We start from the raw sequence: 18421 nt of genomic DNA, 5'->3' as shown, positions 1-18421 counted from the left end.
CAGAACATTTTTGACTCCTGGGGTAAATGTAGCTTTTTAAATAAGCAGACAGATAAATATATATACATGAACAAAGTAACCAATAAATGCATGTGTGGTAAACTCCGTTTTTGAAATTCTCAAGATTCTTTATTTGTCAAATGCATAGTTATACAGGACAACACACAGTGAAATGCATCCTGATCCGCTTATCAAAAACTGTGCAAAGTTAGAAGAATATCAGTTAAATTAACAAAAAGTCATAGATTGAAAGATAACAGTATAGGAGAACATAATTAAGCAAAATTATGTGAATAAGGTAGAATTAAGTGTTAAGGTGCAATAGTGTAGTAATTATTGTACAAAACCAAAGTTAGACTGGTGCATAGTTAAATGAGGCAGTTTGTTTGTTTGTGCTACTGCGATCTTTACTTTCTTTTTTTTTTATATTTTCTAATTTTCCTACTTTCATATCCTTTAACTTTCTCCACATGTGTATAGCGCAGTTTTTTTTTTTTTTTGAGCCTTTCTAATTTCACTGGTTTCATAGTCTCTAACCTGCTCTGCATGTGTTTAGCGCCAACGTTTGTAAACGTCATTATGAAGTTCCACTTTGTCATTTTACTCATTGTCTTTTAATTCTGAGCCATACAGTATAATACATAGAACAGAATAAATCCTCAATACAGTATAAAAATAAAAATTCTAGAAGTACGGAATAGAATTTCACATTAGATGATATCACATAATATGATTTAGATTTGTTTTAAGTCCTGGAGACCTCATTCATCAAGCTGCCTCCCCCATTTTGCCATTCCACATCTGAAATAGCACTAATCCGATGAAAGGACCCCTCATTCCCATGTCCCCATTCATCAGGGATGACTTTAAATTGTAGATTGCCTGCCTAAGGTAGAGAGATTGTTATTTTCTTGTGAATTGTTACATATGCATTATTTTCACTTTTACTTTAAAAAGTTTTGTAAAAACAATACTTGTTTCTTTATTTCCTGCCTCGCACGAGGTTACATGTCTTTCTTCCCAGACGTATAATACTGCTCGTGTTGTGAAGGGTATTGCGGCTGAACGTACACTAAGGATATGCCTTTGGATCATTTGCTGTCTTTTTGCTGCTTGCTAGCTGCCTCTTCTGCCTGTCACATGTTGTTGTTTTAAGAGCTGGGAACACATGATGCTTGCCTGCCAAAAGCAATCCAACAACTGCTAGCTTAGAGGTCTGTTGACTTGTTTTAAATGATTGCTCACTGCCTGGTCTCGCATGACGTTGTAAAAGCATACCTGTCTTATTTCTGGCCACGGGCGTGGTTGAAGTCTTTCTTGCAGGATGTATAACGCTGCTCACGTTTGGTTGGGGTAGCTGCTGTCGCAGCTTTCTCCACATGTGTATAGCGCAGTTTTTTTTTTGTTTTTTTTTTGAGCCTTTCTAATTTCACTGGTTTCATAGTCTCTAACCTGCTCTGTGTTTAGTGTCGACGTTTATAAACGTCTTTATGAAGTTCTACTTTCTTTTATTCATTGTCTTTTAATTCTGAGCCGGATTGGACGTGCTTTTTTTCAATTCCACTTGTTCCGGGCTGATAATTACTTTCCTTATTTTCTGAATTTGCACCTCGATTATTCTTTTTCTTTTTAGCATTTTTTTCTCTCCATCGCATTTGAGTCTCTTTTCTCCGTGCCCGATTGGATGTGCTTTTTATCCATTCCACTTGTTCCGGGCTGATCATCACGTTCCTTATTTTCTAAATTTGCACCTAGATTAATGTTTTTCTTTTTAGCATTTTTTTCTCTCCATTGCTTTTGGGTCTCTTTTCTTCGCGCTTTTCTTTCTTCTTCACTTAATCGTCAACATTTCTTTTCTACCCTATTCATTTCTACCGTATTGACCTTATACACTTTATATGCACTGAGAGCCTTGTAAGTAGGGTGTGTCTTGCAAGACTCTCGTTCTATGTTCCCGTGAGACGCACTGTGGCAGGTCTCTTTTGTCTCGCGGGTCTTTAAATTATCTTCCAAGAAGATCACGTATCGTAGACTATCAGGACAGGGGACAGGATTTCTTTTTATAACAGAGAGAAAACTTTTTAAAGATATTGCAAAAATGAAGTGTTAAAATTGGGAACTTATTGTCTAAGAAATAACTCATACACTGCTGTCAAAAAGCAAATTTGCTGATTCTCATAACACAAAGGTGACTTGTGACCCGATAATAAAATCATGTGTATTCATCCAAATATTTTACCATAAAACACAGCTTCTGATAAAAGTATTTGTTGAATTATGTAAAACTTGATTGAAACTTAGAAGCATGTATCCCTCATGAAGTCTTGTGGGATTTGCATAACCAAATTAACGTTTTCCAGTATGGAGAGTAATTTCAGAACTGAAGCTGCTTCTGTCCCTAAAGTAAGTGAAAGAGATTTAAAAATTTCATCCCACACAGCTCTACACACTGCATACTGACAAAACAGTTCAATAATGATAATCTTTGCCGAGTCATTTTCATAAAAGAGTTTAAAATAATTTCAGTTTTAACAATCCTTGCTTCAAGCATAACATACAGTACAAACTGAGGAATTAGAAGCATAAAAAAATAATATGTATGTATTGGGGGTGTGTTGTGGTAATAATGCCACAAATGCTGTGAGAGCTACAACTGTGCTTTTCCCAAATTACTTAGATCCATCTGTATCACAACCGTGTAATGTGCCAGGTATATAAAAAGACATTTATTTGAAAACCTCTGTACACTTTATCATTTATGACAGCAATGATACGAATGGATACTGATACACTTATTTACATTATCTATATGTTCATAATATGCATAATTTAGCTCCTTTTTTTTTTTTTTTTTTAAATAAATTATAAGTACACTTTGGGGAATAACAGGCGGTTTCAGTTGGTATCTGTACAGCATTTTTTGGTGATAACACAGGCCAATTTTAAATATCAAGCTCCCAACAATAAATGATGCCAATGGCTTGCAGAGAGTTTCTCACCTTATCTGCAACCAGAAGGATGTGTTCAGCAAGTATGGACCACTAAAGACAGCATTCAGTTAAATACAGTTTCTCTTATTATAGCAAGACACACTAACTTTTTTGTTAATTTCTGCCACTTTTGCACCAGTACATCAACAGGTTTTATTTAAAGTAATTCTTACCTGATCCAATTTTGATAAGTCCGTTATGTTGAATGAAGATGGTATCACAAGTTAGATTTCCATGAATGATTGGAGGATTACAAGAGTGAAGATAGCTTTAAAGAAAAAATACAATTAATTACTAAAAGTTACCTGGATGATAAAATGGAAGAATTACAAAGAACATTTACTGTAAAAGTACATAACTTTCTATCATTCATACTGTAACTGAAACCTGTATAGTTCAAAAAGTTTACTTTTTACTTAACAGCATTTTTACTTCTTACGTTTGGAAAAAACAGTGGTTTTTAATGTACTTTAACATGGAAAATGTAATAATGATCTCAGATCCAAGAAACAAGCCTATGTAACTGTTTGGTACTGGTACAGACTCAGGCTCTCAGTGACAAAAAAAAAAAAAACAACAACAACACAGATTTACAATGCAAAATCTCAAAGCATATATTGCTCAAACAGTATGCTTCTCTTTACTTTAAATGAAACAATAAATCAGAAGATTAACAGAATTACTGTACTTAATCTGATCTCTAATCTTGATTAGCTACATAAATCACACTAATTTTATTATAGACATAGAAAAAATGCTACTAAGAGATAGGTACTTTAAATACATAAGAAAGAAATGCAGATTATTATCACAGAACTTAGTACTTCCAATACATAATACTGAAAAAAATTTCAGTATTCTCTCCCTAGTGGAACTGCCGGATGGTACCTGCCTAAAACTTATACAAAAAAAAAAAAAGTATTTGTTCCTCAGAGCAATAGAAAAGGGACCATTCCCCAAAACTGTATTCTAGGCATCTATGTTATCACAGTCTTTTGTTATAAAAAATTAAAGCAATTTATACAGTGAATCTTGCCAACCAATTTTCTATGCATTTACTAATGTAAAGATTCTGACTAGGGTCCTTACAAATGTAACTAAGGAAATGCTGCCCTAAACTTTTGCTGTCAAAAGGAACGACTTATTTGTTGCTTTAGATGAATTTGTATTTCGATCCAATGTATTACATTTTATAGGATCTTGGAGTGTATGATCTCAAATTTATTCATTTTTGGTATTGGCAGCTAAGTAAGGATTCTCCCAGCACCATTTTTTCACATTGTAGTTAAATCACTTGCTACTTGCACAATCAACCACATTGTTATACCTGTATAACTAACCCAGATTCATCACTTTCATAACTTTGAACACACACACACACACACTACATAATAACTCCCCATTTGACATTAACTTCAACTGATGTCACTTTCAATTAATGTCTCAGCATGCAAATTGCGCATTGACCCGTTTTCTTCTTCTGTAACTTTTTTACATCAGTTTAAATACCTACTGTATGAATAACAATTACACACCATCTTAAAGATCTACTTGTATTCAGCTTCAAATTTAACTTCCCTTAGGAGTGCCTAACATTAACAGGGAGAATCCATATCAATACAATAAACTTCACACATAAGTTCTTAATACTTTTTCTAAAGCATTCTGGTTTATACAAATGAGTTCTTCAGAGAATTAAAAACAGAAAATAGAAGTTAGATGAAATAATATTTACTAGATACTGAATGTCTACACTTCCAGTCTATGGAATGACTCAGACAGCACTGAACACACACATGCATGATTCACTTTATGAAAGGAAGCGTCAACCCTCCTCTGTAAACCAGCATCTACAAACTGCTGCAATCACAGCAATAATCAGATGACTCAGCACTCATTAACAGTCTGGTATCACTTCAGGCGATATGCAGAGGCAGAAATGTTACCATTATAAGGTGACTATATTCTTGCATTCCTAAAATACACAACTGATATATAGATAGAACTTTATTTGTCCCCATGGGGAAATTAGGATTTATATTATAATATTCAACATATGGAGCAAACTGTATATATACTTTTTGGAACTTCAATATTATTAGTGCCCTGTATGCTGGTATCCTCTGAATATTGCAAAAATATGTATAATATGTGCTGTAAGTCACAAATTTCACTAAAAGTTTACTCAATTTAAAAAATTTCCCTAGTTGATTAAAAATGGAGGTTTTACAAGGTTTTGTAATGCATGTGCATTACTACTGCTTTAATAAAACATTTCCAAATAATCTAATAATAGAACCTTACAATTACAATTTTCAGATAAAGACAGAATGGAATATAAATCACAGGCTACTGTAGACAGAATAATATGTTCCTTTACCTGCACAAGACACGGTCTAATCTTACAATTCATTGGAAATATTTACATTAATAAGTCAAGCAGCACAGCTGTCAGACTACAATGAAGTAACATTTAAAACTATCATTTAAAGAAAAAAGAAGAGAAAAAAAACAAAACAGGAATAGCATGTTTTTGCACTTACCTAAGGGCAGACAAGATCTGAGTACACCACCTTTTCCATGCCTAGCAATAAGAATGAGGGTTAGTACAGTAGAACAGTACAACAGAAATTAAAGAATTTTGTCACACGTTATGTAAAATCTGTAATATTACATTTGGGTTCATTCATTCAGCATACTGACCTCATTTATTTCAATTAGGATTTAATCTAAGTAAGACAAACTAATCTGATCTTTGTAGATGTTTAAAGGAAAGAACATTACATACAGTAGGTGCTATTAATCTTAGAATTTATTTTTTCATTATTCAATATGTAAAACATATTTCCCGAAAATGTAAACGTTTACTTTGAAAACCAGAAACATCTTTTAGAGTAAACCTTTTCACAAATACATCTGCCAGATAGACGATAGTCAAATAGTTACTTTTCACTTTAAAATGATTTAACTCATTGTAGAATGAAATGCCTAGAAATGTTTAGTGTGTAACATTTACAACATTAGAAAAAAATGCTCTGCTTATATTCCCGGAACTATTTCAGTGTAAAGTCTACTGATAACGTAACATGCAGTATAAATGCTTTTGAAGCTGAAGTGCATTGCAGTGTTCCAAGGTGATTCCACAAAGAGTAATTCACTCAAGTTTGATTAACAAATAAATACATTTAAACCAAGTCGTTTGCATTATGGTTTTCTTACTACTTTATCTTATCTGGACTAATAAAAATGTTAGCTGTAAGTATGACTAACTGTTCACAATTACAGAATAAAATTCTCAAAACTGAACCTTCTTATTTATTATTAGTAAATTAGTCTTTTGCATTAAAAGATGCAACTTTAGCCCTTAATAAATTGGACAAAACTGTAAAAGAAAGAAGTGACAGTTTAATACTATTTTAATGCACTTTTTAGAACCAAAGATAACCACTGCACAAATTATTGCCACCCTAGCTAACCTCCCCAAAACATTGGGTTCCCAAACATAACTAATTTAAATAATAATAGTAGAATTACAATTAAAATTAATACTGTGCATTTATATCAGAGAAATGTCATTAATGTACTCCATTGTATTTAAACTATGCCTTGCAAGAAAACAGTTTTACCAAAGCACATAAATAATTTAAATACATTGTCAATGATTTTAATTTTAAAACCTTTACTTCTTTTCTACATTATAAATGCTGTAGTTCCTTAAACTTCTTTTTAAGCGACTTTCATTACCTGTGATTGCCAAGGTTAAATGGCAGCACAGCAATGTTTGAGAACCCTTTCTTTTTCAACTAAAAGCCAAAAAATGTCAGCAATAATACAACAGGCACCAATTGAAAAATCATTCAATGTAGGCCTGGGGAATACACTGAAGAATCTCATAGATATCAATGAGATTTATGCATTGATCTGCCTAGACAAGTGAGGAAACTGGTTGCCTGCTTACAAACAATTAAATTATTACCACAAGCTACACACAGGTAGTCTCCACTGCTGGACAGTGGATTCATCATGGCTTAAAAAAAGCACAATCAATAAAACCAGATTTAAAAAATACAAATGCCATGGGGTAGTAAAATAACACACAGGACAAGTATATTCACTTCAAACCGCATTACATGCACATGAAATTTGCTCAGTGTCCTTCCCTTACAGTGTTAGGTTCGTCAGATCTTTTGGGCATAAAAAAATTATATTATATATATATCTTATAGAGACTTGACTTTAGCTGTTCTCAAAATAATTTTTGCTCCTTCAATCATTGGGCATTATACAAAGTTATTGTCTGTTTTACCTGCATTTTTATCATTCTTTAATTTAATATTGTTTTTTATCAGTATGCTGCTGCTGGAGTATGTGAATTTCCCCTTGGGATTAATAAAGTATCTATCTATCTATCTAGAAAGGGGGACCCTAGAAAGATTTAGCCATGAAAAGTTTAATTTAGAGGGTTCTCTAGGCTAACAAGGAAATAATAATGCCCTGTTGCGGCCTAAAGAAAGAAGTATTAATGTTTCCATACTGCCCAGTGCAGTACTTTAAGCATGCCATTGCTGCTCCAATTAAGCACATCTCAGCTACACTTTTCTGCTGCAAGCTGACAGTTTGGCTCTTTTTTCATGAAAATGAACAACAGTTACAAGCACAATGATGATATGACTCGATCAGAAACATGCCTCCAATGTTATCATCTTCAGTAAACTATTCATGAAGTACAATAAAATATAGATGAGTCACAGACTTTCATCTTAAAGTATTGTTGTATTAAAGTGTAAATGTATGTCAATACATGGTTTACTTTTTCAGATTTTAACCACCTTAAAAGATTTATATGATGTATTTATTTGACTTTTTCCACAAAAGACTTTTACATATTCTGGACAGAGAAGTGGCCTATTACATATTCTAAATGTACTTTTCGCTCTTCAAAACAAAAAGACTGGCCAACTAATTTCAACAAATAAAATAAACAGAAACATAAAGGCATTTATATTAAAAAAAAAAAAAAAAAAAAAAAAAATGGTACTATACCTTCTCATTCATGGTTTTGTGGTTTTTCTTAGTCTTCTTCAAAAACTGTTTCAAACTCCCAGATGACATATATTCAGTAATGAAAATAACCTGCAAAAAAATTAAATAAAATAAAAAATATATAAAATCCCACTTAGACAGTTACTGTACCTGATATTTCCCTTACAGTGTCATAGAGACCAATCGGCTATACTGATATAGTGAAGAAACCCAGGAATAAAGAATAGACATGTTCAAAATATACACATATCAATCCATTTGTACTGAGCCAATATAAAGTCACCAAATTACCAAAGTTGCATATCATTGGTATGTGGTGGGAGACCACAGTAACCATTGAAACACTACACAGACAAAGGAGAATGAATAAACATGAAACATAGACAAAAAAAATTAAAGCCAGGATTTGAACCCAGGTTCTTGTTTACAAGTCCACTGATTAATTCTGAAGAGGTAACCAATACAAGCTTTTGGTACTGGTAATCTAATTGTGCATTTTCAAGGCAAACACAAACCTTCAGATATGATTAACAACCGTGTCTAGATAAATTGCCCTACTCATAACTTTCCTTTCATCGATTTACACATCTGCAGTTTTTTGTCCCTTCAACAGGATAAAAAGGCTAGGAAAGGCCTGGAATAGAGCAGGAAAATGTCAGCAACTTCAGCAGATTATCCAGTCACCATATCTCAACAACAGAATTCTGTGAGATGAAATGCAACTGTTTTTTTTTTTTTAAGAACTAATTTACAAAAACTATGGGAATCACTTGGCATGAATTTTCCCCTGAAATCACCCTGTTGCAACTCTGATCTGATAACAGCATCAGCATCTGTTAACTATATATTTAAAGATGTCAAGAATATTTTAATTAAGTTTAGCATGCTTGAAACACTAAATAAAAATTCACAGCCTGTGTTAAGTTTGACAACTTTCAATCAGATATACCGATATAATTTAATTCATATTTAAATATTTTCACACCTTACAAAATAAATGAAATTTAAAAATGGCTATCCATCCTTCTCAGCAAACATTGGGTGCAAGGCAGGAAACCCTGGACAGAGCGCTAGTCCATCACAGGACAAACACATACACCCACAAACACACTAGGGTCAACTTAGCAATGACAATCCATCTAAACTACAAATGATATATACTGAAACACAACAGAAACACATTTTCTCAGAACAAATTTCCTACATTTACTTTATACTGTGTTTTTTGCCAAAAAACATAATACTCGTAACCCACTTAATCTAATCAGGGTTGTGGGGAGGCCAAAATCTATCCCAGCTGCAGCAGGCAAAAGCATCGCTGGAGAGGACTCCAGTCCATCACACGTTATGTCCAAAATATTTTGATTATAAAATAAAATGCAACTTACTCTTGCCCGGTTTTCTTTAAGGTCAGCCCAATACTTATGAAATTTTACTATGTTCAGATGTTCCAGTTGAATCAAGTTGTCAAAAACAGCTTTAACCTTCTCCTAAAACAGGAAAAAAATGATCTGATAATCTCATTTGGGAAACAGGTTTAACAATCTCTAATAAAATCACAAATGTAATACAAAATAACCAAACTATCTGTATGTTTTTTTTATTTTTTTTTTAAACTTTGGATAAGGTCCCTACATTCACTAAATTATTATAGTTTTCTTTGTAATTTTGCAAACTCCTGCAATGGAGTCATTTTAGAAGGTAAGTTAATGTATGGTAATATATGGATTATATACCTAGCAGCCAAACATTTGAATAAGTAAGGAATGTGATCTGAGCAATTTTGACCATGGTATGATTACCGGTGTAAAATATGATGGTTCTAGACGCTCAAACTGGGCTTTTCATTCATTGTGGTTTCTAAAATTTATGAAGACTGATGCAACAAACAAACCATACAGTAATCAGGAGTCCTGAGTTCTGTTGAACAGGAAGGTCAAAGGAGAATGACCAGAATCACTCAAGGTAACAGAAAGGTGTCTCATACTCAGATCTTTACAACATTGGTGTGTGTGCTGAAGGAAATCTGTGAATGCCAACACAGTGCTAGTTAGAGAAGGCCAGAGCACAAAATGAATGGTCAACAAAAGCTGTGCAAAGTAACACTAGAATAGTAAGATGACCAAAGTCAGAAAAGACCTGTTTTTTTATACTAGATAAGCAGCACAAGGTTTGTAAAATATCTAACAACTATATTTATGGCCAAAAGAGGGTTTTACAAATCACAAACGCCAAGCAAAATGACACCTTTTATTGGCTAACTAAAAAGATTACAATATGCAAGCTTTCGAGGCAACTCCGGCCCCTTCTTCAGGCGAGATGTAATTACATCTTGCCTGAAGAAGGGGCCTGAGTTGCCTCGAAAGCTTGCATATTGTAATCTTTTTAGTTAACCAATAAAAGGTGTCATTTTGCTTGGCTTTTCTCTACATTCATAATGGCTAACACGGTACAACACCCTAGTACTACAAATCACAAACTAAATTGTGCAGGGCAGGGAGAGACTCCTGTTAAACCTATTAGGAGCCCACATCCCTGCTGCTACAGACCCATGACAGTATGACCTGATTTCACCAGGACAGCCTGTCTGGTGCTCACTATGGTTTATTTATTGCACCCCTGATCAGGAAGTGCAGGACTGTTTGAGGCCATTTGGAAGTTCCTTATCAAAGGTTCCAAAATGTTTTGTGTTACCCAGGAAGTTAGAAATAATAACCAAGAACCAATAATAGTCAAGATTTAAAAACCTCTTCTTGTCAAAAGAACAGTGAACTTAGACTGCTCTCCTTGCGTGGAAAGAAGAAATGCCACAGAGGGAAAAAAAAAAAAAAAAAAAAAAAAAAGAGCAGGAGTTAAAGGAGGAAAGAAAAAGGGAGTATGCAATAGTGGATAAGTAGACCTAACACGCCTTGGGGTAGATCAGGCCTAGGATTGCTTAGGAAGAGCCCCCAGAGGTTTGACATTTGTAGTTTCCATAGTATTGTGCTCTGTATACTATGTTGTTATTTAATCTTCTGCTAATTAACCCCTTTTTGTGGTTACTCTGGCCTTCAATGGTGTAACTTGGGTTTGGGGTTAGCTCATTAGAACCCCTGAAGTCTACAACACCTTCATAACTAGCATTAGGGATATCTAACTGAAATTCACTACTTGAACATAATTCAAATGTATTAAAGAAAAAAATTAATTCCAGCAGACAAAATGTTTACAAGAAAGGCCTTATAGCAGAATATGTGGAACCTAATCCTGATGTTACTGTTATAACAGAAAAAAAACCAAAGCTCATTGTACATACTTTCATCTGGAAACATCCATATATGTGCATGGACAAATTTCACTGAGCTAGTGGAGTACAGTTACACTTACCTCCTGCAGTTTGAAGTTTTTCCGTTCAGAAAACTGAACTTCATTCCAAACTACCTCAACACCCTCCTCTGTATCCATAGCAAGATAGGCACTGTCAATTCCTGGCACATTACGTTGGTTAACCTGCGGAAAAATTTTCTAAGTCAATATTTGAATATATACTATATATAAACTGTGAATGCTCTGAGATACAAATTTACATTTGAGCAAACAAAGTGCACCTTTGAGTTTGTTGTTAAATTAAATATTTGTGGAGTTTTTTTTTTTTTTTTTTTTTGCATGATGAGCAGTAATTTTAACAGGTAGGGTAACATTAAGATGACCTTTACTTATGAATTGTCATACATTTTACAATCATATGCTACAAATTTGCGTCAATAGTCCTCATATTTAGTCATGGGGAACCAGTTTGGGTGAAAGTTTTAGTTGTAGGCAAAGTGACACTACATTTTGTTCAAAAAGGTAGAAGACAAACACTGCACAAAGCTTCTAGAAAAAAAGCCTGTGCAATATGTTGGATAATCTAACTGTCATCAAAAGACTCATTTTGTGTGTGAAATGAGTTTTAACAAGTCTTTACAAGGAAGCTGATAACCTCATGCTACACTTTTGGCAGATTTGTGCAAGATTCCTGCTAGGTTAAAAAGGCGACCCAGAAAGAGAAGCTGCTGGAGATTTCTTATGATCGTATATTACTAGCAGATTTCACAATTTGGGAATCTGCAGTATACAGTATCTCTCCTGCAGTCTTTGTTCTTGCTTGAGCTTTTCTGTTTAAAAAAAAAAAAAAGAAAAGAAAAAATCAACTAAATCTGTTTCTTCATTTGTGCATATGGACACTTACAAAGGATGGATAGTTACAGTGTGTCTTCCACTGCTACAGTTAATTTTCTACCCAAGTGCAGATTCATTTATTACTGAAGGCTGGCAAGAACAAAATTATTAAATACATTGTAGAAATGGGTCAAATACAGCATAACGTTTGACGATTTTCATAAGGTACAGAGAGTCATCCACTTAAAAAAAAACCACAATGATACACAGAAGATAAGCAATACAAAATTTCCAAACAGAAAGAAAAAAAAAAATCACAAACTGCAAATAATTTAAGAGCCTGGAGGCAAAATGTTAAAGCACTTTGATCATGTTTGGATGCTGGTCACATGAGTATTCAGAATACAGTAATCCCTCCTCCATCGCGGGGTTGCGTTCCAGAGCCACCCGCGAAATAAGAAAATCCGCGAAGTAGAAACCATATGTTTATATGGTTATTTTTATATTGTCATGCTTGGGTCACAGATTTGCGCAGAAACACAGGAGGTTGTAGAAAGACAGGAACGTTATTCAAACACTGCAAACAAACATTTGTCTCTTTTTCAAAAGTTTAAACTGTGCTCCATGACAAGACAGAGATGACAGTTCTGTCTCACAATTAAAAGAATGCAAACATATCTTCCTCTTCAAAGGAGTGCGCGTCAGGAGCAGTGACTGTCAGAGAGATAGAGAAAAGCAAACAAATCAATAGGGCTGTTTGGCTTTTAAGTATGCAAAGCACTGTGGCACAAAGCTGTTGAAAGCGGCAGCTCACACCCCCTCCGTCAGGAGCAGAGAAAGAGAGAGATAGAGAGAGACAGAGTTTGTTTTTCAATCAAAAATCAATACGTGCCCTTCGAGCTTTTAAGTATGCGAAGCACCGGGCAGCATGTCGCTTCAGGAAGCAGCTGCACAGAAGGTAGCAACGTGAAGATAATCTTTCAGCATTTTTAGACGAGCGTCCGTATCGTCTAGGTGTGCAAACAGCCCCCCCTGCTCAATCCCCCTACGTCAGGATCAGAGAAAGTCAGCGCAAGAGAGAGAGAAAAGTAAGTTGGGTAGCTTCTCAGCCATCTGCCAATAGCGTCCCTTGTATGAAATCAACTGGGCAAACCAACTGAGGAAGCATGTACCAGAAATTAAAAGACCCATTGTCCGCAGAAATCCGCGAACCAGCAAAAAATCCGCGATATATATTTAAATATGCTTACATATAAAATCCGCGATGGAGTGAAGCCGCGAAAGGCGAAGCGCGATATAGCGAGGGATTACTGTACATATTGGCTAATTTTCTGTGTCAGGTTAAAGCTTCTATTTTTTTTGTTCAACAGGTAACCAGATGGAACATCAATATTTTTAAACTTTAATATTTCCAAGGCACTTTAGTGGATTTAATTGAAATGCTCAACTTAATAGAAAAATCACAAAAATAACATTACTCATTTCTACAGCAACACTTGTGTAGATTTAAATTTCACCTGAAAAATCAAATTTAGCAATTTCCTTGACCACAAACATATACTCATTTCTGTATGAAATAAGCTTCCCTCTTTGACAAAAGTGTAAGTCAATTTAGCCAGATTCAACACTACCTCTTCTCTTCTTTTTTGCCACCGACCACATGGACTTTCTTCCAAAATCTCAGATTCATCTTCACTTTCCTCTTCATCCTCTGTTGCACTAGGAGCCTGAGACACTGAGGTAACCGGTGGTGACACAGAAGAGGTCCCAGGGAGTATGGTTAAAGAATCTGATTTCATATCAGAGCCAGATATTAAAGTAGACTTCACCTCTCCTTCAGACATTGCTTCTGTTCAGTTTTTCTTGATTAAAAAGATTATTTCAGTCTGTCTAAAACAAAAAAAAAATTCCAGGGAGTTAAATTTTATTCTTAAACATCATACTTTAATTTCTAAAAAATTATAATGTAAATATTAATGTCTACATTTTTATAGGTTGTAAAGATTTAAAAACTTACATATGCTTTGAAAGACAGAGGTAAATTGCAATCAATCCTTCTCTTATTAGTAATTTTTTGTTCTATTAAATGTTTCATTTCAATTTTACTTTTTTAATCCACAGCCTATAGTGGTAACAAGCAGGCAAGTCAACAGCAGGACATATGCATGTTGCAAATACAGACTCACACAAGGCCAACTCAGTCACTGATCAATGTAACATGGGCATCTTTATGATGTAGGAGAAAACTGCAATACCCAGAGGAAATTTACAGGGAAGAAGTGGAAACAAGTAAACTCATCGTGGACCAATAAACCAGGCTAGGATTACAACTCAGATCCTTGCAGATTTGAGGCACAAGCGCCAATATCTAATTAACCAAACATTATTTATTATATTTTAATTCAATGTATAGTATTCTTATATAGAAGTCTTCTCAGTGCGTATTATATACAGGGGTTTCAGAAAGTTTCTACACAAACTTATTGTGTAACAGAATTAATTTTAAATGGATAAAATTTGCCATTTGAGTCACACTCAATAACCTATAAAGACAAAGTAAAAAAAATGTTTTCTGAAAAGTTTGCAAAATGTATTAAAAATCAAAAACTGAATTCTCTCACTCATCTAAGTATTCAGACCCTTTACTGTGACACTACAAAATGTGATCAGATGCATCCTGTTTACTTACGATGTGAATAGAACCATTAATTGATTGGACATAAATTACCTGAACATCCATTTATAAGATTTTACAATTTACACTGTGTGTCAGGACAAAAGCCAAGCCATGAAGTTCAAGAAACTCTCTGTAGACCACTGCAATCAAACTGTGGTTAGGTATAGACAAGGGCAAAAGTGTAAAAACATTGGTAAACCTTTGAGTGTTCCCATGAGCACACTGGCCCCAATAATTGTGTAATGGAAGAAGTCTGGAACCACCAAAACCATTCCTAGAGTTCGCTGTCCAAACTAACTCAGTAACTGGGCAAGAAGGGCCTTGGTTAGGAAGGTGACCAAGAACCCAATGCATACTCTAACAGAGCGTCAGAAATCCTCTGCAGAGATGGGAGAACCTGATGGTAGGATGGCAATCTCAGCAGCACTCCATCAATCAGGAGTTTATACGTAGAGTGACTAGAGTAAAAGGCATTTAAAGGACTCTGAGGAAAAGATTATCAGGTCTGATGAGACAAAAATTGAAGTCTGGGCAGAAATCCAGGCACTATATATGGAGAAGACCAGGCATTGCTCATCACCTGCATTAGTGCTGCTGCTTTGCAGTAAGGAGACTGTGGGTTTGCTCCCCTTGGGTCCTCCCTGTGTGGAGAGCGCTTTGAGTAGTCAGAAAAGTGCTATATAAATGTAAAGAATTAAAGAATTACACCACCTCTATGGTGAAGCACGGTAGTGGTGGCAGCATCATACTATATAGGGGTGATTCTCAGCAGCAGGGATAGGGAGACTGGTCAAAATTGAGGAAAGGATAAACACAGACAAATACAGTGAGGTCCTTGAAGACCACCTGCTCCAGACTGTAAAAGATCTGACTGGGGTGATGGTTTACATTTTAGCAAAACAATGACCCAAAAGTTACAGCAAAGATGATAAAGGATTGGCTTTAGGACACGTCTCTGACTGTCCTTGAGTGGCTCAGACAAGTCCAGACTTAAACCCTTTTGAATCTGGGGAGAGACCTGAAGATGGCAGTTTACAGACTATTTCCATCCAATTTAACAGAGGGTTAAGAAGATCAGCCACCTAGAACTGGAATAAACTGTCCAAATCCAGTAATCCAAAGCTAGCAAAGACTTATCCATGAAGACTAGAAGGTGCAATTGTTGCCAAAGGGGCTTCTACAAAGTACTGAATTAAAAGATCTGAATATGTATATAACTGAGAGATTTCAGTTTTTGATGCTAAATAAATCTGCACACCTTTCTAAAAACGTTTTCACTTTACTTTCTGCAGATTTTATCGCATTGTGTTAATAAAGAGCTCTGAATATGTTTGGCATACACTGTATGCATATAAAAACAGTATCTTTATCACAACAATTTACTATATACAGTACATTTATTATTAACCCAAAAAATAAATCTATGGTATGGCGAAAGTATCGTGCCTGACCCAGCCACTTCAACATACAATTGAAGACGGGGCTAATAAGGCCAACAAATATTGGGTTATTTTAGGTTTTTTTTTTTTTTTTTTAAATTGAAATGGGCATACCTTCCTTAGGCATCTAAAAATGAAGAGACTGAATTGCCCAAATGAGCACTTAAAACTTTAAACTTACAATACTTCTATAGTACAAGAACACAGAATAATACCGTATACGTAAAAACCTTCCTTAGTAAATTTTCATAGATAAAGGCAAGTAACTGGTAAATCAAAAACATCAAATTATAACCAACTTTTAGAACACAGGAAATGAAGACAAGAGTTAAACATTAATTTATACAAACATTGAACTGTTAATCCAACAAGAACATCTTGTGCATTGTAGACAATTTCCCTAGGAATCCATGTTGACAGCCATGTGGAAAAGCAGAAGAGAAAAACAAAAAATTCCAGTATGATGAAAAATGTTTCACTTTGTTATAAGTTGTATCTTGCTCTTTAAAGCAGTTGCACTGGAATCTAGATAATGGACTGTAAGAGAAATGGGCCCTTGTAACAAATCTCTACACACTGAATAAATTCCAAGGAGGTCAAAATGTATTCCAATACCTCCTTTATTAAAGAAACAAACAGAACACAAGGAGGGCACATACAACCAAAATAAATAACAGATAAAACCATCCAGCTGCCTCTTTGGGCCTATCTGCTAATTTTACAAATAATCCTTACTGTTTCAACTTGTTTTCCCCCCTATTAGGGCCTTGTAGAAACATTCCCCTGCCCCATGCCAACCTTTCCTACCTGGCAAACCATTGCACTATATTCCGTGAAACAACCTCTCATTCTGCCTTCAGTCACACTGAACTGGTATGCTACTGCCAACATGATGCACTTCGGTTATATTAACAGTCTACTCATTTGTTTCCTTTTTTGTTTCATTTATATTTGTAATTAGCTAAAACATGAATTCACATTTTTTAATGGAATTGACAGGAAGATACTACATTTAGTTTAGCAGTTTGTGGAAGAATATAATGACCATCATTAATAAAGCACTTACCAAAATCCATATGTTGAAGAACATGCCAGAGATATTCCCAGTCAAGGTTCTCCCTGCAAAAGTACAAGAAGCATTAATAGTGGAAACAGAGTATATTATAAGGTTTTATGGTTTTGATACACACAAAAGAACTGCAAAAAATAAAAAAAACTTCTGATATGGCTAAAGATAAAACAAGCATGTAGATATGAAGGAGCCCCAGATGTATATCTGGATACACTTTGCTGAAAAAATAAGTTTAAAAGTAGTCAATGTTAGTGTCAGAGAGAATGTGCAGCACTATTATAATGGCCATCAGCTTTGTCTTCATTCTCTTCTTCACGTTCACCTCCAGTGGGATGAGACTGTGTCCCATAACTGAGCCTGCCTTCTTAATTAGCTTGTTGGTTCAATTAACCTCTCTTGAATAATTAAGATGTCACTAACACACATTAAAGGAAAGCAGTCTCCTAAGAAAGGAAAAGGAGAAAATGAGCCTGGCTCTGCCCTTTCTTATACAGTTCCTTAATGAATTACTAGACCAATCCAACCTGTCATTGATGTGGACTCCCCAAGTACTTGTAGCAGTGCACAACCTCCACATCCACTCCCTAAATCAGACTAGATGCCAGTACAGGGCACAGGTAGGCATAGGAACCCTGTTTTGTAGCTTATGTTTTTTTTTCTTTACATACATGCATTTTGATAGATAGATAGATAGATAGATAGATAGATAGATAGATAGATAGATAGATAGATAGATAGATAGATAGATAGATAGATAGATAGATAGATAGATAGATAGATAGATAGATAGATAGATAGATAGATAGATAGATAGATAGATAGATAGATAGATAGATAGATACATACATACATACATACATACATACATACATACATACATACATACATACATACATACATACATACATACATACATACATACATACATACATACATACATACATACATACATACATACATACATACATACATACATACATACATACATACATACATACATACATACATACATACATACATACATACATACATACATACATACATACATACATACATACAT

At 34.7% G+C, this 18421-nt stretch overlaps 1 protein-coding gene across 1 annotated transcript in view; it reads right to left on the bottom strand.

The window, feature by feature from the left end:
• nrbp1 (nuclear receptor binding protein 1) overlaps window positions 1–18421 on the bottom strand; it is a 71795-nt gene that overhangs the window by 29232 nt on the left and 24142 nt on the right. The window contains exons 2-8 of the mRNA XM_028796781.2: window positions 17356–17408; window positions 13805–14063; window positions 11400–11522; window positions 9422–9523; window positions 8034–8123; window positions 5534–5574; window positions 3164–3258 (exon numbers count right to left, since the gene is read on the bottom strand). Coding sequence (XP_028652614.1) covers window positions 3164–3258; window positions 5534–5574; window positions 8034–8123; window positions 9422–9523; window positions 11400–11522; window positions 13805–14017 — 664 coding nt within the window. The 5' untranslated portion in view covers window positions 14018–14063; window positions 17356–17408. The remainder of the gene's footprint in view (window positions 1–3163; window positions 3259–5533; window positions 5575–8033; window positions 8124–9421; window positions 9524–11399; window positions 11523–13804; window positions 14064–17355; window positions 17409–18421) is intronic.

This window comes from Erpetoichthys calabaricus, chromosome 3 (genome assembly GCF_900747795.2).
Source record: "Erpetoichthys calabaricus chromosome 3, fErpCal1.3, whole genome shotgun sequence".
NCBI classification, from domain to species: Eukaryota; Metazoa; Chordata; class Cladistia; order Polypteriformes; family Polypteridae; genus Erpetoichthys; species Erpetoichthys calabaricus.
This window is presented reverse-complemented; position numbering and strand designations above follow the sequence as displayed.